The sequence below is a fragment of the Bos grunniens genome, chromosome 25 (genome assembly GCF_055505025.1).
Source record: "Bos grunniens cultivar Pamir isolate PY7600 chromosome 25, Bosgru_T2T1.0, whole genome shotgun sequence".
Taxonomy (NCBI): Eukaryota; Metazoa; Chordata; class Mammalia; order Artiodactyla; family Bovidae; genus Bos; species Bos grunniens.
This window is the reverse complement of record NC_141189.1, coordinates 4,244,721-4,263,326: the sequence shown is the minus strand read 5'-3', so window position 1 is coordinate 4,263,326 and position 18,606 is coordinate 4,244,721. Positions and strand designations below refer to the sequence as shown.

Below are 18,606 nucleotides of genomic sequence, written 5' to 3'. Positions count from 1 at the left end.
ACACAGAGTCAGACACATCGGAAGAGACTTAGCAGCAGCAGCAATATCTCATCCTCTGTCGTCCCCTTCTCCTCCTGCCTTCAATCTTTCCCTGCATTAGGGTCTTTTCCAATGAATCAGTTCTTCACATCAGGTGGTCAAAGTATTGGAGTTTCAGCTTCAGCATCAGTCCTTCCAATGAATATTCAGGACTGATTTTCCCTAGGATTGACTGGGATTCTTGCAGTCCAAGGGACTCTCAAGAGTCTTCTCCAACACCACAGTTCAAAAAGCATCAATTCTTTGGCACTCAGCTTTCATTATAGTCCAATTCTCACATCCATACATGACTACTGGGAAAAACAGTTTTTACTCGACTGATCTTTGTTGGTAAAGTAATGTCTCTGCTTTTTAATATGCAGTCTTGGTTGGTCATAGCTTTTTTCCAAGGAGCAAGTGTCTTTTAATTTCATGGCTGCAGTCACCATTTGCAATGATTTTGGAGCCCCCCAAAATAAAGTCTGTCACTCTTTCCATTGTTTCCCCATCTATTTGCCATGAAGTGATGGGACCAGATGCCATGATTTTAGTTTTCCGAATGTTGAGTTTTAAGCCAACTTTTTCACTCTCCTCTTTCACTTTCATCAAGAGGCTCTTTAGTTCTTTTTCACTTTCTGCCATAAGGCTGGTGTCATCTGCGTATCTGAGATTATTGATATTTCTCCCAGCAATCTTGATTCCAGTTTGTGCTTAATCCAGCCCTGCATTTTGCATAATATACTCTGCATATAAGTTAAATAAGCAGGGTGACAATATACAACCTTGACGTACTCCTTTCCCTATTTGGAACCAGTCTGTTGTTCCATGTCCAGTTTTAACTGTTGAAATACTATGTTTCATTAAAATGCTAGGATATAGTAAATGTTCAGCCATGATAAAAAATGTTCAATCATGGGCATATGGTTTCTCCAAGGAAGGAAAAGAGAATAGGAATTGTAGCTTTTCTAGATTACACAATCAATGCATTAAAAACAGTAGAAAAATCAGAAGGTACATATAAATTGAAAAAATGGATACCTGCAATCTTACCTTTTTAACAGGATATTGTTCATGTTAGATAAAAATGTAATTTTTCAAAAATGGAATCATAAGGACAATGATTTATCACTATTTTGGGGGTGAAATCATGTAACCGTATTCTTGACCAGTTACTTCTCAAAAGCTGGTATGGGTAAAATTAAAAATAAAGTCTTCTGCCAATCCAGAAAATCCTCTTCCCAGATGTAGAAATAAAGAAAACAGCTTTATTGTTGAATAACTATGAAAGCAGGCTGTGGGACTTCCCTGGTGGGCCAGTAGTTAAGACTCTGCCCTTCAGACACAGGGGGCTCAGGCTCAGTCCCTCCTGCAGGAATTAAGATCTGGCATGCTGTGGGACTGGCCAAAAAACCAAAAAAGCAGGCTGTGCTGTGCATCACAAGGGAACCACTATTTATGTAAATGAGATGAACCTCATCTTTTTATATAGCTCAGGAGATAGAATCCATTGCATACATGTTTAAGATAACAGTAATTTGCCTTCTGTGAAAAAACTTGACAACATTTTCGGCTTTGAGGAGGCAAAGATGCTACTTTCTTGGGTTATCAGGAATCCAGGTTGATTTGACACCATCTGCCTCCTCTATGCCACCTAAATTCAACACCAACGAGACCAGAGTCATATAGTGAGGTGCATAGTGGGGAGGTCGGTACCATATCTGCCCTGGCCCCCAAGACTGGCCCCAGGGTCTGTCTCCAAAAGAGGCTGGTGATGACATCACCAAGGCAACTGGTGATTGGAAGGGTCTGAGGATACAGTGAAACTGATCATTCAGAGCAGACAGGCCCAGATTGAGTGGTACCTTCTACTTCTTATGGAACTGCTGAAGCCCTCAAGGAACTGCCAAGAGACAGGAAGAAGCAGAAAAACACTAGATACAGTGGAAACATCAGTTTTAATGAGATGGTCAACATTGCCAGGCAGATGCATCATCGACCTCTAGCTAGAGAACTCTCTGGAACCATTAAAGAGATCCTGGGGATTGCCCAGTCAGTGGGCTGCGATGTTGATGGCTGCCACCCCAACGCATCATAGATGACATCAACAGTGGTGTAGTTGAGTGCTGTGAGCTTGAGCCTGGCAAACTTCCAGCCCGTGTGCCACAACTAAAAGCCCCATAGAGCTGCAATGAAGACCCAGCACAGCCAAAGTGAAAACAAGACAACAACAACAACAACAACAAAATCCTGGTTGTGGCAGTTTTCTTGGGCTGCATCACAAAGTATGGCAAACCTGCAGGCTTAAACAACAGAAATGAATTGTCTGACAGTTCTGCAGGTTGCGAGTCCAAATTGAGGCGTCGGCAGGAGTGGGTCTCTCCAAGAGCTGTAGGGGAAGATCTGTTGCAGGTGGAGGGGGCAATTTCTTCACTACATATACACTAGGTAGGTACCAGGTAGGTGCTTGTCAGGAACTCCGATCCTGGCTCTGCTTATCCACAGCAGCACGAGGCAGCTTGACGGGTTGTCATGGACCTGTCGGCAGGAGAACTAGAAGCTGGTTCACACATTTGCTCAGCCCTGGACCCACGGCTTGGCCACAACCCTTCCATGTTAGGGTCCAGGTCATGGTTCACCCCTTCCTGCTTATTTCATTCAATGGTGACATACTTTCTTTAGGACTTCCTACTGCACCAAGAAATAGAGGAAAACAACAGGATGGGCAAGACTAGAGGTCTCTTCAAGAAAATTAGAGATACCAAGGGAACATTTCATGCAAAGATGGGCTCGATAAAGGACAGAAATGGTATGGACCTAACAGAAGCAGAAGATATTAAGAAGAGGTGGCAAGAATACACAGAAGAACCGTACGAAAAAGATCTTCATGACCCAGATAATCACGATGGTGTGATCACTCACCTAGAGCCAGACATCCTGGAATGTGAAGTCAAGTGGGCCTTAGAAAGCATCACTACGAACAAAGCTAGTGGAGGTGATGGAATTCCAGTTGAGCTCTTTCAAGTCCTGAAAGATGATGCTGTGAAAGTACTGCACTCAATATGCCAGCAAATCTGGAAAACTCAGCAGTAGCCACAGGACTGGAAAAGGTCAGTTTTCATTCCAATCCCAAAGAAAGGCAATGCCAAAGAATGCTCAAACTACCACACAATTGCACTCATCTCACATGCTAGTAAAGTAATGCTCAAAATTCTCCAAGCCAGGCTTCAGCAATATGTAAACCATGAACTTCCTGATGTTCAAGCTGGTTTTAGAAAAGGCAGAGGAACCAGAGATCAAATTGCCAACATCCGCTGGATCATGGAAAAAGCAAGAGAGTTCCAGAAAAACATCTATTTCTGCTTTATTGACTATGCCAAAGCCTTTGACTGTGTGGATCACAATAAACTATGGAAAATTCTGAAAGAGATGGGAATACCAGACCACCTGACCTGCCTCTTGAGAAATTTGTATGCAGGTCAGGAAGCAACAGTTAGAACAGAACATGGAACAACAAACTGGTTCCAAATAGGAAAAGGAGTACGTCAAGACTGTATATTGTCACCCTGCTTATTTAACTTATATGCAGAGTACATCATGAGAAATGCTGGACTGGAAGAAACACAAGCTGGAATCAAGATTGCCGGGAGAAATATCAATAACCTCAGATATGCAGATGACACCATCCTTATGGCAGAAAGTGAAGAGGAACTCAAAAGCCTCTTGATGAAAGTGAAAGTGGAGAGTGAAAAAGTTGGCTTAAAGCTCAACATTTAGAAAATGAAGATCATGGCATCTGGTCCCATCACTTCATGGGAAATAGATGGGGAAACAGTGGAAACAGTGTCAGACTTTATTTTTGGGGGCTCCAAAATCACTGCAGATGATGACTGCAGCTATGAAATTAAAAGACGCTTAGTCCTTGGAAGGAAAATTATGACCAACCTAGATAGCATATTCAAAAGCAGAGACATTACTTTGCCAACAAAGATCCGTCTAGTCAAGGCAATGGCTTTTCCTGTGGTCATGTATGGATGTGAGAGTTGGACTGTGAAGAAGGCTGAGCGCCGAAGAATTGATGCTTTTGAACTGTGGTGTTGGAGAAGACTCTTGAGAGTCCCTTGGGCTGCAAGGAGATCCAACCAGTCCATTCTGAAGGAGATCAGCCCTGGGATTTCTTTGGAAAGAATGATGCTAAAGCTGAAACTCCAGTACTTTGGCCACCTCATGCGAAGAGTTGACTCATTGGAAAAGACTCTGATGCTGGGAGGGATTGGGGGCAAGAGGAGAAGGGGACGACAGAGGATGAGATGGCTGGATGGCATCACTGACTCGATGGACGTGAGTCTGAGTGAACTCCGGGGGTTGGTGATGGACAGGGGGCGTGCTGCGATTCATGGGGTCGCAGAGAGTCGGACACGACTGAGCGACTGAACTGAACTGAACTGAACTGCACCAGCGGGGCTTCCACGGTGGCTTACTAGTAAAGAACCCTACTGCCAATGCAGGAGACGTGGGTTCTATCCCTTATCTGGGAAGATCCTCTAGAGAAGAAAATGGCAATCCATTCCAGTATTCTTGCCTGGAGAATCTCATGGACAGTGGAACCTGGTGGGCTACAGTTCTTGGGGTCACAAAGAGTTGGACACAACTTAGGAAATGAATAACAGCAATTGCACCAGCCTGGGCAGCCCATCTCACCCAGAGATTTCCATCAGAAGCGTGTCAACAAGAAAGTTCAAATTAGGCTGTAGCTCAGTGCTGTGGAATTAGAATCTGTGAGCCTAGGTCCTGGCATCTGTTTATTATTTTCTCCGTGTGATCCTCAGCTGAAAGGATTGTATTGACAAAGCACTTTAATTTCACACTGCTGATATTTCTGCAGTACAGTTATCTTAAGCTGCATTCATAGGAGGGAGAGAGAAGAGGAGAAGTGATAGTTCTGCTTTCCCCACTGAACACACTGTTACTGAACCAAGCTTGAGTCTGCTCACATGCACACAGTAAAGCCAGTCTCCTGACACCAGGTCATGAGGAAGGAAAGGGAACAAGGTGACAAGCAAGGAGTCCAGGCAGCTAGTGGTCAATAGGCCCCAACTCCCCCAGTGACTTTCAGGGAAGAGTTTTTAAAGATGGGGTGTGGCTGTTGGTAGGAATATAAGGTGCAGCCACTATGGAGGATAGCATGGAAGGCCCTTAAAAAACTGAAAATAGAGCTACTCTGTGATCCAGCAATCCCACTCCTGGGCATATATCAGGAGAAACCCACAACTCAAAAAGATCCATGCACCTCTATGTTCATAGCAGTATTATTTACACTAGCCAAGACACAGAAGCAACTTACATGTCCATCAACAGGTGAGTGGATAAAGTTGATGTGGTACATACGCACAACGAGATGTTACAAAACCTTGAAAAGGATGAAACAGTGTCACTTGCAGCACGGGTGGAGCTAGACATCATAATACTAAGTGAGGCAAGTCAGAAAGAGAACGACAGACACAATATGATATCACTTCTGTGTAGAATCTTAAAAGATGATACAAGTGAACTTATTTACAAAACAGAAATGGACTCACAGACATAGAAAACAAATTTATGGTTACCAAAGGGGAAATGTGAGGGGTGGAGAGATAAATTCGGAGTTCAGGGTTAACATATACACACTACCACATATAAAATGGACAATCAGGACTTCCCCCGTAGTCCAGTGGTTAAGACTCTTCACTCCCAATGCAGGAGGCGTGGGTTTGATCCCTGGTCAGGGAACTACAATTCCCACATGCCACATGGTAAGGCCAAAAAAATAGACAATCCTCAAGGACCTACCATATAGCACAGGGAACTCTACACAATATTCTGTAATAACCTAAGGAGTTTCTTGGTGGCCTAGTGGTTAGGATTCCAGGCTTTCACCACTGGGGTCCAGGTTCAGTCCCTGGTCAGAGAACTGAGATTCCATAAGCTGCACAGCATAGGGGAAAAAAAAATTCTGTATTAACCTAAAGGGGAAAAGAATCTGAAAAAAAGAATAGATATATATAAATGTATAACTGAAACTAAGACATTATAAATCAACTATAGTCCAATATAAAATTTAAAAAAATTTTAAGTGAAGGAAAAAGAGTGGGGGAGGGGTGGTTGTGGGGTTGTGTGATCAGCTTGTGGACCTTCCTCTGATTGGCTGGTGTTGAGATAACCAGCAGTCAACGTCATTAACCTTCTGGTTCCTACTGGTCTGGGGTCTACATGCCCGTGACCTCTTCCACCTGATGGGGTTTTCAGTATCTGTGAAACAGCTCACAGGGCTTGGCCCAGAATATTATCTAGACCCCTTGTGGAGGGACTAAAGGACACTGACTTTGTTTAATGGTTAAACTATTATTATTTTATCTCTTTTTGGCTGTTTTTCTTTCTTTATGCATGTTCTCACTTCTTTGATTAGATTTACTCTTTGGAACTTGGAGAAGGCCTAGGAAGCTAAAATTTCCTAAAGACAAGATGCAGGGGAAGACAGGAGGAGAATTCACCCCCCAATCCTGAGGTCCTGCTTAGTTACAGCAGTAAATTCAATCTGTGTTGTTTATGCCATTTTTGCTCAACATAGCAACAGACCCCACACAATTGTAGCCTGATTGGGCAAGGTGGGCAGGGGAAGATTGGATTATCCCATCTAGATTTGAAGATTAGAGTCAACAATCAAGGCATTTTGCTGTTCATAAGAGACACTTTCAGGAAGACAGAAAACCAATCTTCTAATGTTTGAAAGCTTGTTAACCAGGAGAGAGAGTGAACTTCTGTTTTGTTATGGAGAGACCTAATCAGCGTTGATGGTTGAAAGCCTAATGATTGCAAACTTGAACTCATTTGCCTCCTGACAATTGAACATCGTCCACAGCAGAAGGACACAGGTCCTCAAGCAGCAGTGCTTTTCCCAGCAGTGCCCATGCGAGGAGAACCAGTCCAGTGGCAGCTGGGGAGGACATCAGACGCGGTTTGCAGGGCCTCTGAGACCTAGTCCATCTCAGAAAGTCATGGAGAGCAACCCAGAGAGACGGTCTCCGCACCTTCGATGAACTGCTCTGACTCTAGATGACCAACTAGAAACACGTAAGTGATCAAAATACAAAATAAAACTTTGGGCACACCCTGAACAACAGAGGTACTTCTCATCAAAGTCCAAACAATAATTCAAAAGCAGGGCTCAGAGCCAAAGTTGTGAAACAACCCAAGTGTTCGTTGACAGATGAATGGATAAAGAAAATGTAGTGTGTATGCTGATACAATTAATCCATAAAAGGGAAGGAAACTTTAAAATTCTATACAGAGAGCATTTATTTATTTAATGATTATTTGATATTTCTTTTTACACACAGTGAAAATTTGATAATTCCACTTTTAAGAGGAAAAGTTAGTATTTCTCTATAGAAACAAGTTTCAGCAGTAGAGGCATAAGAGACTTCCCGGTGGTGCTAGCGGTAAGGAACCTGCCTGCCAAAGTAGGAGATGTGAGAGCTGCGGGTTCAATCCCTGGGTCAAGAAGGAGAGAATGGCAACCCACTCCAGTATTCTTGCCTGGAGAATCCCATGGACAGAGGAGCCTGGTGGGCTGCAGTCCATAGTGTTGCAAAGAGTCAGACACAACTGAAGTGACCTGCATGCAGAAGAGGCATACGCACGCACAGGAACACAGAGGGCACAGGACTACAGCCCTCCAGCCTCCCCCATGTCTGATCCCCCGAAGAGACCTGCTGGCTCTTCCTCCAGATGCCTGGAACTTGATGACTTCTCTCCATCTTTTCAGACATCCCCTTTCTGGACTTACCCACCCCTCAACTCCTAACCACATCTGGGTCTCCCTAGTTCCAACTCCTGCTAAGTCTCCACCCCATTTTCACATCTTGTGGGGTCTTAGTTCCCCGTCGAGGGGTTGAACCCAGGGCCTCAGCAGTGAGAGCACAGAGTCCTAACCACTGGACCACCAGGGGGTTCCCTCCACCCCACCCATTAACACAGCAGGCGACATTAATTTTTTCCCTTTTGATGCAAATTGAACTGTGGCTCCTCTCCTTCATTGGTTTCCCATTGCACTTAGGATACATCAGAATGACCTCAGATCCAGGGTTTTCTTTCCTTTTTCCTATTGTGTACCATCCACACCAGCTTTGGGGGTCTAAGGAGGAAATTTTTATTTAGGCTACCACAAGGGTGAACCTTGAAGATGTTACACTAAGTGAATCAGCCAGATATGAATGGACAAATGTTATACAATTCCACTTCTATGAACTCCCTAGAGGGGTCAGATTCAAAGAGATAGAAAGTAGAAGGATGGGTGCCAGGAGCTGGGGGAGGAGGATGGGGAGTTAGTGTTTAAGGGGGACAAAGTTTCAGTTTGGGAAGATTAACACATTTTGGAGATGACAGTGGCAATGGTTGTGCAACAACGTAAGTGTTTGATACCATTCAGTTGTGCCCTGAAAAAGGGCAAGCCTGTGGGCAAGGGATAAACAGGGAATCCCACACCTGAAGTTTTGGGGGATGGTCAGGAGTTGGGTCAGCAGCAGGAGATACAATTTCCCCTTAATCTCCAGGAGAAGTGGACACCTCGGTCAAACACTTACTTGTGTTTTTCTTCAAGCTGGTTGCCAGATTGGAATGACCAGTGACGTCAGAGGCTTCTGACTTTCCTGATTGGAAGAGCAGGCTCCCATAGTGCTCAACAGCAGAGGTGAACAACAGCATCTCCCCGGATCCTCCTCCACTCCCAGTTCATCCTCAGCTTGAAGAAGGGACGTCACGCTTGCATTTGGCCAGGATCCAGAAGAGCTGAGACAGAACAGAGTCTAGTTTGTGTGGAAGAAGAGTTCGGGAGAAATCATGGCCAGTTGTTGCCTGAATTCCCAGTTTGAGGACCTGAGCCCCGAGTCCAGTTTCTTGGGGCTCCCCATGGAGATGATTGTCAGTGAAGAAAGCCCAGGACCCTCAGGTGAGGGAGGTGGACACGAGAAGGAATTTCAGGGGGTTAACACTGGGGAGGAAGGGGTACAGAGGTCAGGAAGGAGCTCCTGTATAAGGTGAGTGTGGAAGGAAGGAGATATTCAGAAAGTCAGAGACTTGGGGAGGAGAGGACAGGAGCTGGAGACACAGAAAACCTGGGAAGCAAGAAAGGAGGTTAGGACCTGAGATCCAAGGATGAGAGAAAGGAGCTGGGGAAACAAAGGGAGGGTTCCTTTTTTTTTCCTGAGTGGGAGAAATTGCTTCTCTGGTGAGTCGGTGGTAAAGAATTCACCTGCCAATGCAAGAGACTTGGGTCTACTCCTGTGTTCTTGTCTGAAAATCCCATGGGCAGAGCAGCCTCAGGACTACAGTCCATGGGGTCACAGAGAAACATGACTTGGCGACTAGAACAACACAGTGGGAGAAATTATCTGCCACGAGGAAGAGATTTTCAGGATGGGAAACTGGAAAAATGGCCCCCAAAATGGGGGGAGGGGTAGGTGGATATCGACAGAGAAAGACGGAAAGGACAACAATCTATGAGCCTGGAGAGACTGGATGGGGAGAGTTGGGGATAGGAGTGGGAATGGTTTAGGGCTTGGGGAACCAGTGGCTGAATTCCAAAGACAAAAGCTTCATATCAAAAGCTTAATAACCCTCTTTTCCTCTCTCAGCACTCTGGGCCAGCTCCAGCTCCCTGCCTTGGCGCCCTGGCTATAAGAGGAAGTGGTCAGTGGCATTTGGAGCAGAGGCGGAGGACGAGGCCCAGGACAGCTGGATCGTGAAGTCGCTGAGTGGGCTCAGGACGAAGTTGAAGAAACAGCAGGTGTTCTTGGTGCTGCCTGAACACCACGTGATCTTCAACAGGTGCTTGGTAAGGACCCTTCCCCATCAGCCCCACAACCTCCTGTTCTATAATTAAAAAAAAAAAAAAAAACTTCTAACAACTACATTTTTCCAAGGGAGAGGAACTCCCTGCTAGCTGATGAGCTCTCAGTCCCTGGGGGACTCGGTACTGATTACTCACCAGGGACACTTAGGAATGAGGCAGAATTAGATTAGATTTAGAAATGATACTGATGGCTCAGTGGTAAAGACTCCACCTGCAGTGCAAGAGACGCAGGTTCGATCCCTGGGTTGGGAAGATTCCCCTGGAGAAGAGAAAAGCTATCCACTCCAGTATTCTTGCCTGGAGAATCACATGGACAGAGCATGGTGGGCTATGGTCCATGCGGTGGCAAAGAGTCAGACATGACTGAAGTGACAGCACAGCACAGCACAGCAGAGATCAGTCTTGGAAATGATCATCTTGTAAGATCAGGTTAACTTGGTAGCTGCACCCCTGAGAATTCTTAGCCCTGACTGAATCTAGGCTGTTTGAATCTACATGCCTGACATGACTGTCAGGTGAGAAATTGTGATAACTTGATGGCTTCTGCAGTGGTACGTGCATGCATAATGAAGGGGCACCAGTCCCTCTCATTTGCTAGCCCTAGAAGGGGAATCACCCCCTTTCCCATCCAGTGAAGGGTCTTCTCTCCCCCGCCCCTGAGTCACATTCCAGAATTTCCCCATTGGAGGTATCGTTCTCCCTCTTTGTTCTGGAATGTTCTCCTGGCAGCCCTGTTGCTATCGTCTAACATCTGCCCTCTTTTCACAGAGGATCATGTCGTTAAGAGATTCCTGGCCTGGGACAGAAACCTGAAGGTATCTGATAAGGTGAGTCATCCACTGAGAGGGATTTCTGCTCCAGCACCTGTCTGGGGTTGGGTGGGGTGGGGGTACTCTCTAAACCCAGATTTCCACTCCCCTTTCCAACCTGATGCCTTGTCAGCAACCCCCTCCGGGGGCCTGGAGGTGTCCTCTGGGGTCTGAGCCCCAGGCGAGTCACTTGGTGGTGGTCACCTAAATCCCCCGCTTTGCTCAGAGGAGACTCATCTTTGCTGCAGCTCATCAAAAGCCATCCAGTGCTGGCTGCCCTCAAATCCACAGCCCCTGTCCTGGGAGCATCGTGGACTTTGCGTCCTCTCCTCCTCCGAATAATCAGGCTCACCCAAAATGGGGCGGGGGCTCTTCTCCGAGGGGCACCACCCAGTCCCCACCTCCCTCTCTTTGTGGCTGCCGTTTAGTCGCTAAGACATGTTGACTCTTTTGAGACCCCACGGACTGTTGCCCACCAGGCTCCTCTGTCCAGGGGATTTTCCAGATAAGAAGACTGGAGTGGGTTGCCATTTCCACCTCTCGGGGATCTTCCCAACCCAGGGATGGAACCTGAGTCCCCTGCGTTGGCACATGGGTTCTTTACCACAGCACCGCCCGGGAAGTCCTGCCACTCCCTTTCTGTTTCTCCTCTTCTGGGATGTGACCTCTCTCTGTTTTTTCTTTCTGTCCATCAGTATCTCCTGGCGATGGTGATCGCTTATTTCAGCCGAGCCAGCCTCCTCTTCTGGCAATACCGGAGGATCCATTTCTTCATAGCTCTGTGAGTAGCTTGCTCTATCTCCCCATCAATGCTCAGCACCCTGGGAGGGTGGAGGGAGAGGTATGGGGCTCGTCCCTTTCATCTTTAAAAAAAAAAAAACAAACACACCTATTTGTACTGTTTATGGTGGAGTGCTTTCTGTTTGAAGTATGTTTTTTTCCTTATAGTAATTGAAGTACGGTTGACTTACCGTGTTTCAGGTACACAGCAAGTTTATTCAGTTATACATATACACATTTTTTTTCAGATTATTTTCCATTATAGGTTATTACAAGGTATTTTGACTATAGTTCCCTGTGTTAGTCACTCAGTTGTGTCCAACTCTGTGACCCCAAGGGCTGGAGCCCACCAGGCTCCCGTGTCAATCCCTGGCTATACAGTAAATCTTTGGTTCTTGTTGCTTGTCTGTTTTTTAATGAGAAATCTAGCATTCTATTCATACTAAGTCGAACAAATATAGTCAAAATGTCATAAATTTTTTAGTTAGGCCAAAATTCATAAGTTTTCTAAGCTATATATACATATGATTTATATATATATACACATGTATGTATGCAAAAGATTTTCTACTACACTTGATAAAGTCTTGAGACAGAACATCAAAAAAAACGAAATGGAGAAATTAGAAAACACAAACCAAATGAAATGGGAAGACTGAATATAAAATAGAAAAAGTGAAAAAAAACTAGATAAAAGTAAAAAATCATATATATATATGATCCATATATATATATATATATATATGAAGTATGTTTTTTATATTGTTGTCAAAACAAACCCTAATATCAGTCAAAAGACTGAAGGAAACAAAGAAATCCTGCTAAGAGGAGAGGAAGAAAGAACTGACACCATCCTGCCCCCAAGTAAACAGGCTTGAGAGTTTCATTTCCAGTTTGAATTCTTCTGTCTCACTCCTTCCCACATCAGTACCAAGTGTCACCATGTTCCATTTCTGGGTTCCCATGACAAAGGCCACGACTGGGGTCCTCATTACACAGCTGAAATCAGGTGTAAAACCCTCCCCACTTATGTTTCTTCCAAGTTTCTCCCCCAAGCCAGTCGGCTTTATTTGCCTGAATATTCTTCCAAAGACACGGGTATGACCTGTGTTCATTGGCTAATTACTCACCAAAATCAAGGCCAGAGTTCAGGGTTGGAAGTCAGCCCTCTTGACAGTTGCCATCACCCTTGCTTAATGTCCGGATTCTTTATTCCTTTGTTTCACTGTTCCCTCCAAATGCCCTTCCCTCTATTTTATATTTTATATCCTTATGCTTTCTTTCCAGATATCTTTCCCACACACATTTATCTGAAGAAAATGACCTTATCCTTGAGTTCAAACACCAAAACCTTCATGATTCCTGAGCTCCCTAATTTCTGCATCCTACTAACACTTTCCTTAAAATCCTATTATAATGTGATGTTTTGCATTACTAACCACTGGGGAAGGTAGATCTTGTCAAAATACCAATGCATTGGTATTTTCCTCAGCACAATTCTTTTCATTTTGCAACGGTTTGTTATAGTGAATCTCCAAGGTAATCTGTATGGCATTTGGCTATAAAACATTCTTCCATTCACTCAGTGAAACCTTATAAAGGGCACCCTATGTGGCTGGGGCTTCCCTAGTGGCACAGCGGTAAAGAACCCACCTGCAATGCAGGAGATTTGGGTTTGATCCCTGGGTCAGGAAGATCCCCTGGAGAAGGAAATGGCAACCCATTCCAGTATTCTTGCCTGGGAAATCTCCTAAACAGAGAAGCCTGAGGGGCTACAGTCCACGGGGTCACAAAAAGTCAGACACAACTTAATGACTAAACGACAACAGTGTGCTGGGGGATATGAGGTGATGGGAAGAGAGACTCAAGAAGGGCTGCTGAACTAATGCGTCAATAAGAGCCAAGCCCTAAACATATCATTTAGTAGGAAAGGGATGAATGCAGAAATAGATCAGTTCCGGCCCTCAGGAACTGTACATGTACCTACAACCCAGGGAGTCAGGTGTGTGCACATAAAACCAAAGGAAAGGAACAGAGGTTGGGATTTCATCCTCACCAACAAGGCGTTAGAGATGCCCTTCTGAAGGTCCTGCCCAGCAGTGGCTCTTTGATGACCAGGGATGCTGGGGAGGGCTGGGAAGGTTGTGTGAAGATGCGCAGCCCTCATCCTTTCTAGAAAGCTGACCTCAGGCAGAGGCCCTTCCTGTCCTGCTCCTGACAGCCACCTGATGTCTTTTCAGCTACCTGGCCAGTAAGATGGAAGAGGACAACCAGGCCCACAAACAGATCATCTTTTCGTTCCTCTATGGAAGGAACCACTCCCAGCGTCCCTTGTTCCACAAACTGGTTTTCCAATTCATCTGTTCCATGAACTGGAAGATGAGGGTCACACAGGAAGAGTGTGAGAAGGTGGGTGGGCTGTGGGGGCTTGGAAGTGAGGGTGGTGAGGAGAGGAGGGATCATGGGGATTGGGGGAAAGAATTGGAGGCTGGACAAGGGGAGGTGAGGGGTCGACTTGGAGAGGCATCATCATTTCAAGGGACTGTTCATCTTTGCAGATCCAAGCTTTTCACCCGAAGCTCTGGGTGTGGGATCGAGATCGTGCCCTCTTGCCCTAGGGGTCCCCCAGGACCACGAGGGCCTGAGATCACCAGCCTAAGGAAAGGTAGGTCTGTGTCCTCGCAGATGTGGGCAGAATGATGTGTTGTTCATTGAGGATTCCAACTGTGGACCACCATCACCTTCCATCCTGTGACTTAGGCCAGCTGGGCACACAGCCAGATGCTGACTCAGTTCCCAGCCACAGACTGACCACCACATACAGATGCAAGTACAGTGGGGTCCGTGGGTGCCAGGCCTCGGGGAAAACTACTTGTCACAGAGGCATGGGTTTGGCTGCAATCATTTCACCCAAAACAATGGGGTCCAAATAACAGCTTTGATGGGATGTTGGTTTTTGTGAAAAGTGAATACTTCTAATTTTTTCCATATATTGTGTTTTGAGTTTCTCTTTTTAATTCATCTGTGGCCTTTCATCCCTCGGGATAGCGACTCTTAGAATTTATCTTCCATGAAGTCAATGTCTACAAATAGGATGTTAGAACAACCTACACGGTCAATGATAAAAGAGAAATTATGACTAGCTTTATTTTCATCCAAATTCACTTTCAAATTCCTTATTGCCAGATCACCTGTGGTTATTTCCTCTGACTCACCACTCCTGGACCAGTCACTCCTCTTGTACAATGACACGTTTCCCACCTCAAGTTTTTGGTCAAGGGAGTTTATCAGAACCAGTGAAGGTTAAGAAAGGCTATCTTCAACCTGGCTTATTATGATCTACCAATGGAGTTATAGATGTGGGCAGAGAATTAAGCAAAGGTTTGGTTTAAATTATAAACTGTCTTAGTCCATTTGAGTTTCACTAACAAAATACTACAGACTGGAGATATTCCCTGGAGGTCTAGTGGTTAAGACTCTGTGCTTTCAATACAGGGCACGTGAATTCAGTCCCTGGTTGGGAAGTTCCGCATACTGTGCAGTGTGGCCAAAAAAAAAAAAAAAAAAACTACAGCCTGAGGGGTTACGGAGAAGGCAATGGCACCCCACTCCAGTACTCTTGCCTGGAAAATCCCATGGACGAAGGAGTCTGGTAGGCTGCAGTCCATGAGGTCGCTAAGAGTCAGACACGACTGAGCAACTTCACTTTCACTTTTCACTTTCATGCATTAGAGAAGGAAATGGCAATCCACTCTAGTGTTCTTGCCTGGAGAATCCCAGGGACAGGGGACCCTGGTGGGCTGCCGTCTTATGGGGTCGCCCAGAGTCGGACACGACTGAAGTGACTTAGCAGCAGCAGCAGCAGAGTGGGTTAAAAACAACAAAAACCATGGGCTCTTTTATAACGACAGTAATCTCATTCATGGGGACTCTACCCCATGACTTAATAACCTCTCAAAGACCCCACCTGCGAAAACCATCACCTTGCTGTAGTTAATCTCTCTGTCATGTCCAACTCTTTGAGACCCCGTGGACTATAGCCCACCAGGTTCTTTTGTCCATAGGATTTCCCAGGCAAGAACACTGGAGTGGGTAGCCATTCCCTTCTCCAGGGGATCTTCTTGATCCAGGGATGGAACCTGGGTTTCCTGCATTGCAGGCAGATTCTTTACCGTCTGAGCCACTGGGGAAGCCCAATACCATCACCTTAAGGTTTATGATTTCAACATAAGAATTTTAGGGGGACACAACATTCAGACCATAACACTAACCAAGTTTAGGAGTGAGTATTATTTAAACATTAGGATCCAGGCTTAGGATTAGGGATCAGGCATCCGGTCTTATGATTCATAATGTTGACTTTTTAGTAATGTTTTTAGCATGGTTGAAAGTTCAGATTCTGAGTGGTGCAAAAGGATGGAGGTGAGTTAAAACTACGGCAGCGTTCTCTGAGTGCCAGCTCCCTGAGCAGAATCACCTAGAATCTTGGCCATAAAGCAAATTCCAGGGCCTGACCTTAGGTGTATTCAGTCATTTCTGGAGTTGGGGTTACCAAAGTGCAAGAATCACACTTGAAAACACTGGTTCAGGATTGTGGTTTAGAATGGAGAATTTGAGGTAAAACTGGGATTATTAATTAGCCTAAACTCTGGTTAGAATTGACTGAGAATGTAAATAATCTTTTTGTAATAATTTTACTTAGTTACTTATTTTTGTCTGTGCTGGTTCTTTGTTGCTGTGAGGGCTTTCCTCTAGTTGCGGTGTGTGGCTTCTCCTTGCAGTGACTTCTCTTGTGGTGGAGCACAGGCTCTAAGGTGCTCGGGCTTCAGTAGTTGTAGCACATGGGCTTAGCTGCTCCTTGGCACATGGGATCTTCCCAGATCAGGGATCAAACCCATGTCCCCTGCATTGGCAGGTGGATTCTTTACTACTGAGCCAGCAGGAAAGCTCGTAAATGATCTTTGTATCTGGAGAGTTGCCACTTCAAAATCTGACACCCTAACTCTCTCACTTCCAGATCACCAGAGGAGATGTGGATTTTCAAGGGAAAGTCAATCCAGTCACTGATGACAGCCACAAGGAAGGACAAGAGAAGCCTCTGTGCAGATAATGGGAAAGAACCCAGCATCTTCTAGACTCAACTGAAGAGAGTTTTCAGTCGTACTCCTAGGAGCAGAGTGTGCTTCCAGGAGTCTTTGGGACAATAAGAAATCAAGGTTTTTTTCAGATTCTCTTCTTTCCTAAGGCACCACCCCAATTTTTGGATTAATTCAAATCTCCCCTGAGTTAGATGTTGGAGGCCCCATTTTTATACACTAGTTTGCCCTAATCTAGATTCATGTGAAGGTGAAATGTAGGGGCTTGGAATAGGAAGGAATTACTTTAAAATATAAAATTAGAGCCAAAGCATCATGATAGATGACTCAAAGTTTGCCATCATCACTGGCTTATTTTGAGAATGTTGCCTGTAAAATTATTGTATTTATTTTTATATTTTATTTTTATATATCTACTTTAAATAGTTTCAAAATAGTCTTTGTTTTGAAAACATGTTATTCCTAGAAAGTTTTGTGATGGATATTATAGCTGTTGTGTATAGGTAAATACAATTTTGTATACATTTTCAAGAGGTTTTTGTATTTTTAATCTATTATATTTACATAATATATCGATTCTACTTACAGCTAGGTGGGTCATTCCTCCTAATTTTTGTAAACATAAATTTTAACTTCTAAAGTCCTTATTATTGAATTGTGAAAATTCAGTTGTAATTTTTTTAACTTGTCTTGAGATGTTTGTATGTAATTTTAGATTATTAAAGAGGATAATGCTGTGTAGCTTTTAGGGAAATATAATAAAGATGAAACTCTTTTCACACTCATTATGTGTGTGGTCATTACCAGTTTGGTTTGCCTGTTTGTAGTCAAACTAGATGTTATGTTGCTTAATGGCGTTGTGATTATCCAACCACATTTCTTAACTCTGAAAAATAATCCTGAATTATTTTCCACGTAGAAAAAGCAATCGAAGATGAGGCAGATCTCACATCATTCAAAAATTCAATACTGAGAGACAAGTGTTGGGTAAAAGGAAAAACAGCTTTACTGAGGAAGCCAGCAACCCTGCAGAGAAGTTGGCTTCATGTCCCAAAAAACCAACTCTCCCGTCCCCAGGTTTTGCTTGAGGATTGTAAAGGGAGCAGAGGAAGGGGCTACATACCGAAGAGCAGGTTTTGGGGTGAGTGATCAGTTCGACATTCTTTTCATCTGTTGGTAATTTGAAATGAACACCATCAATCTCCAGGCAGGAGACCAGGAGACTTTGCTCTCTCAATGCAAGAGGCCTGGGGTTTATTCTCCAGTCAGAGAACTAGATCCCACATGCTACAACTAAGAGTCTGCATACCACACCAAAGACTGAAAGTCCTGTGTTCTGCAACTAATACCCAGGGCAGCTGACTAAATATATATATTTTTTTTTAGTGGCTTGGAAAAGCTAGATTTCTTTTTCCCTAGAAGGGAAAGGAAGGTATCCTAGGCTAATACTCTGTTATTGCCAAGCTCTGTTTATTAATACTTTAATTAGATATCTCACAAACGATCAGAAGCAGACATGATAAACCCCGTTCCCTTATTTACCACAGTTGTCTGTGAACACTGATTCTAAGACTTGAAACACTCAAGGTAAGGAAATTATTATGGCTTTGTGGTAAAGAATCTGCCTGCCAATACAAGAGAAGTGGATTCAATTCCTGGGTTGGGGAAGACCGTCTGGAGGAGGAAATGGCAACCCACTCCAGTATTCTTGCCTGGAAAATTCCATGGACAGAGGAACCTGTCCCGCTACAGTCCATGGGGTCGCAAAGAGTCGGACACGATTGAACGACTGAGCACGTACAAGGAAAATATTAGGGCACCAGGACATAAAAGGCAAGATGCCTGAAGAAGCGGTGACATTACAGACATTCCCTTAAATTAAAAGGAAATTTGATTCCCGCGTCCAAGACGCCCATCTTCTCAACACAGCACCTCTTCACAACCTGATGAGGTGAAGACATTTAAGACGTTCCCTTAACTTCATGGGGCGTGGAGACTTCTGGGAAATAGAGTCCTG

General features: G+C 44.5%; 1 protein-coding gene and 1 pseudogene across 3 annotated transcripts; both read left to right on the top strand.

Moving 5' to 3' along the window:
* The first annotated feature begins 1,662 nt into the window (after nt 1-1,662).
* On the top strand, nt 1,663-2,088 carry LOC147344741 (large ribosomal subunit protein uL11 pseudogene; annotated as a pseudogene).
* Nucleotides 2,089-8,361: 6,273 nt separating this feature from the next.
* On the top strand, nt 8,362-17,374 carry LOC147344740 (speedy protein E4-like). 3 transcript variants are annotated; one of them, XM_086373835.1, is made up of 8 exons: nt 8,755-9,001; nt 9,687-9,886; nt 10,542; nt 10,673-10,731; nt 11,409-11,494; nt 13,734-13,902; nt 14,052-14,158; nt 16,511-17,369. In XM_086373835.1, the coding sequence occupies exons 1-7, from the start codon at nt 8,893-8,895 to the stop codon at nt 14,109-14,111; spliced, it is 684 nt and encodes a 227-aa protein (XP_086229961.1). In that variant the 5' UTR covers nt 8,755-8,892; the 3' UTR covers nt 14,112-14,158; nt 16,511-17,369. The 3 variants fall into 3 exon arrangements, 2 of the variants coding, with proteins under 2 accessions (XP_086229960.1, XP_086229961.1); XR_015154239.1 differs by lacking the exon at nt 10,542 and having other exon boundaries at nt 8,362-9,001; nt 16,511-17,374; XM_086373834.1 differs by lacking the exons at nt 10,542; nt 13,734-13,902; nt 14,052-14,158; nt 16,511-17,369 and having other exon boundaries at nt 8,654-9,001; nt 11,409-11,533.
* Nucleotides 17,375-18,606: the final 1,232 nt, after the last annotated feature.

Excerpts from the sequence above, each read along its gene's own strand:
- LOC147344740 (XM_086373835.1), top strand. The coding sequence starts at position 8,893 with ATGGCCAGTTGTTGCCTGAATTCCCAGTTTGAGGACCTGAGCCCCGAG. Across the intron at positions 9,002-9,686 it reads AGAAAGCCCAGGACCCTCAG|CACTCTGGGCCAGCTCCAGC; the intron begins GTGAGGGAGGTG and ends TTCCTCTCTCAG. Across the intron at positions 13,903-14,051 it reads CACAGGAAGAGTGTGAGAAG|ATCCAAGCTTTTCACCCGAA; the intron begins GTGGGTGGGCTG and ends TCATCTTTGCAG.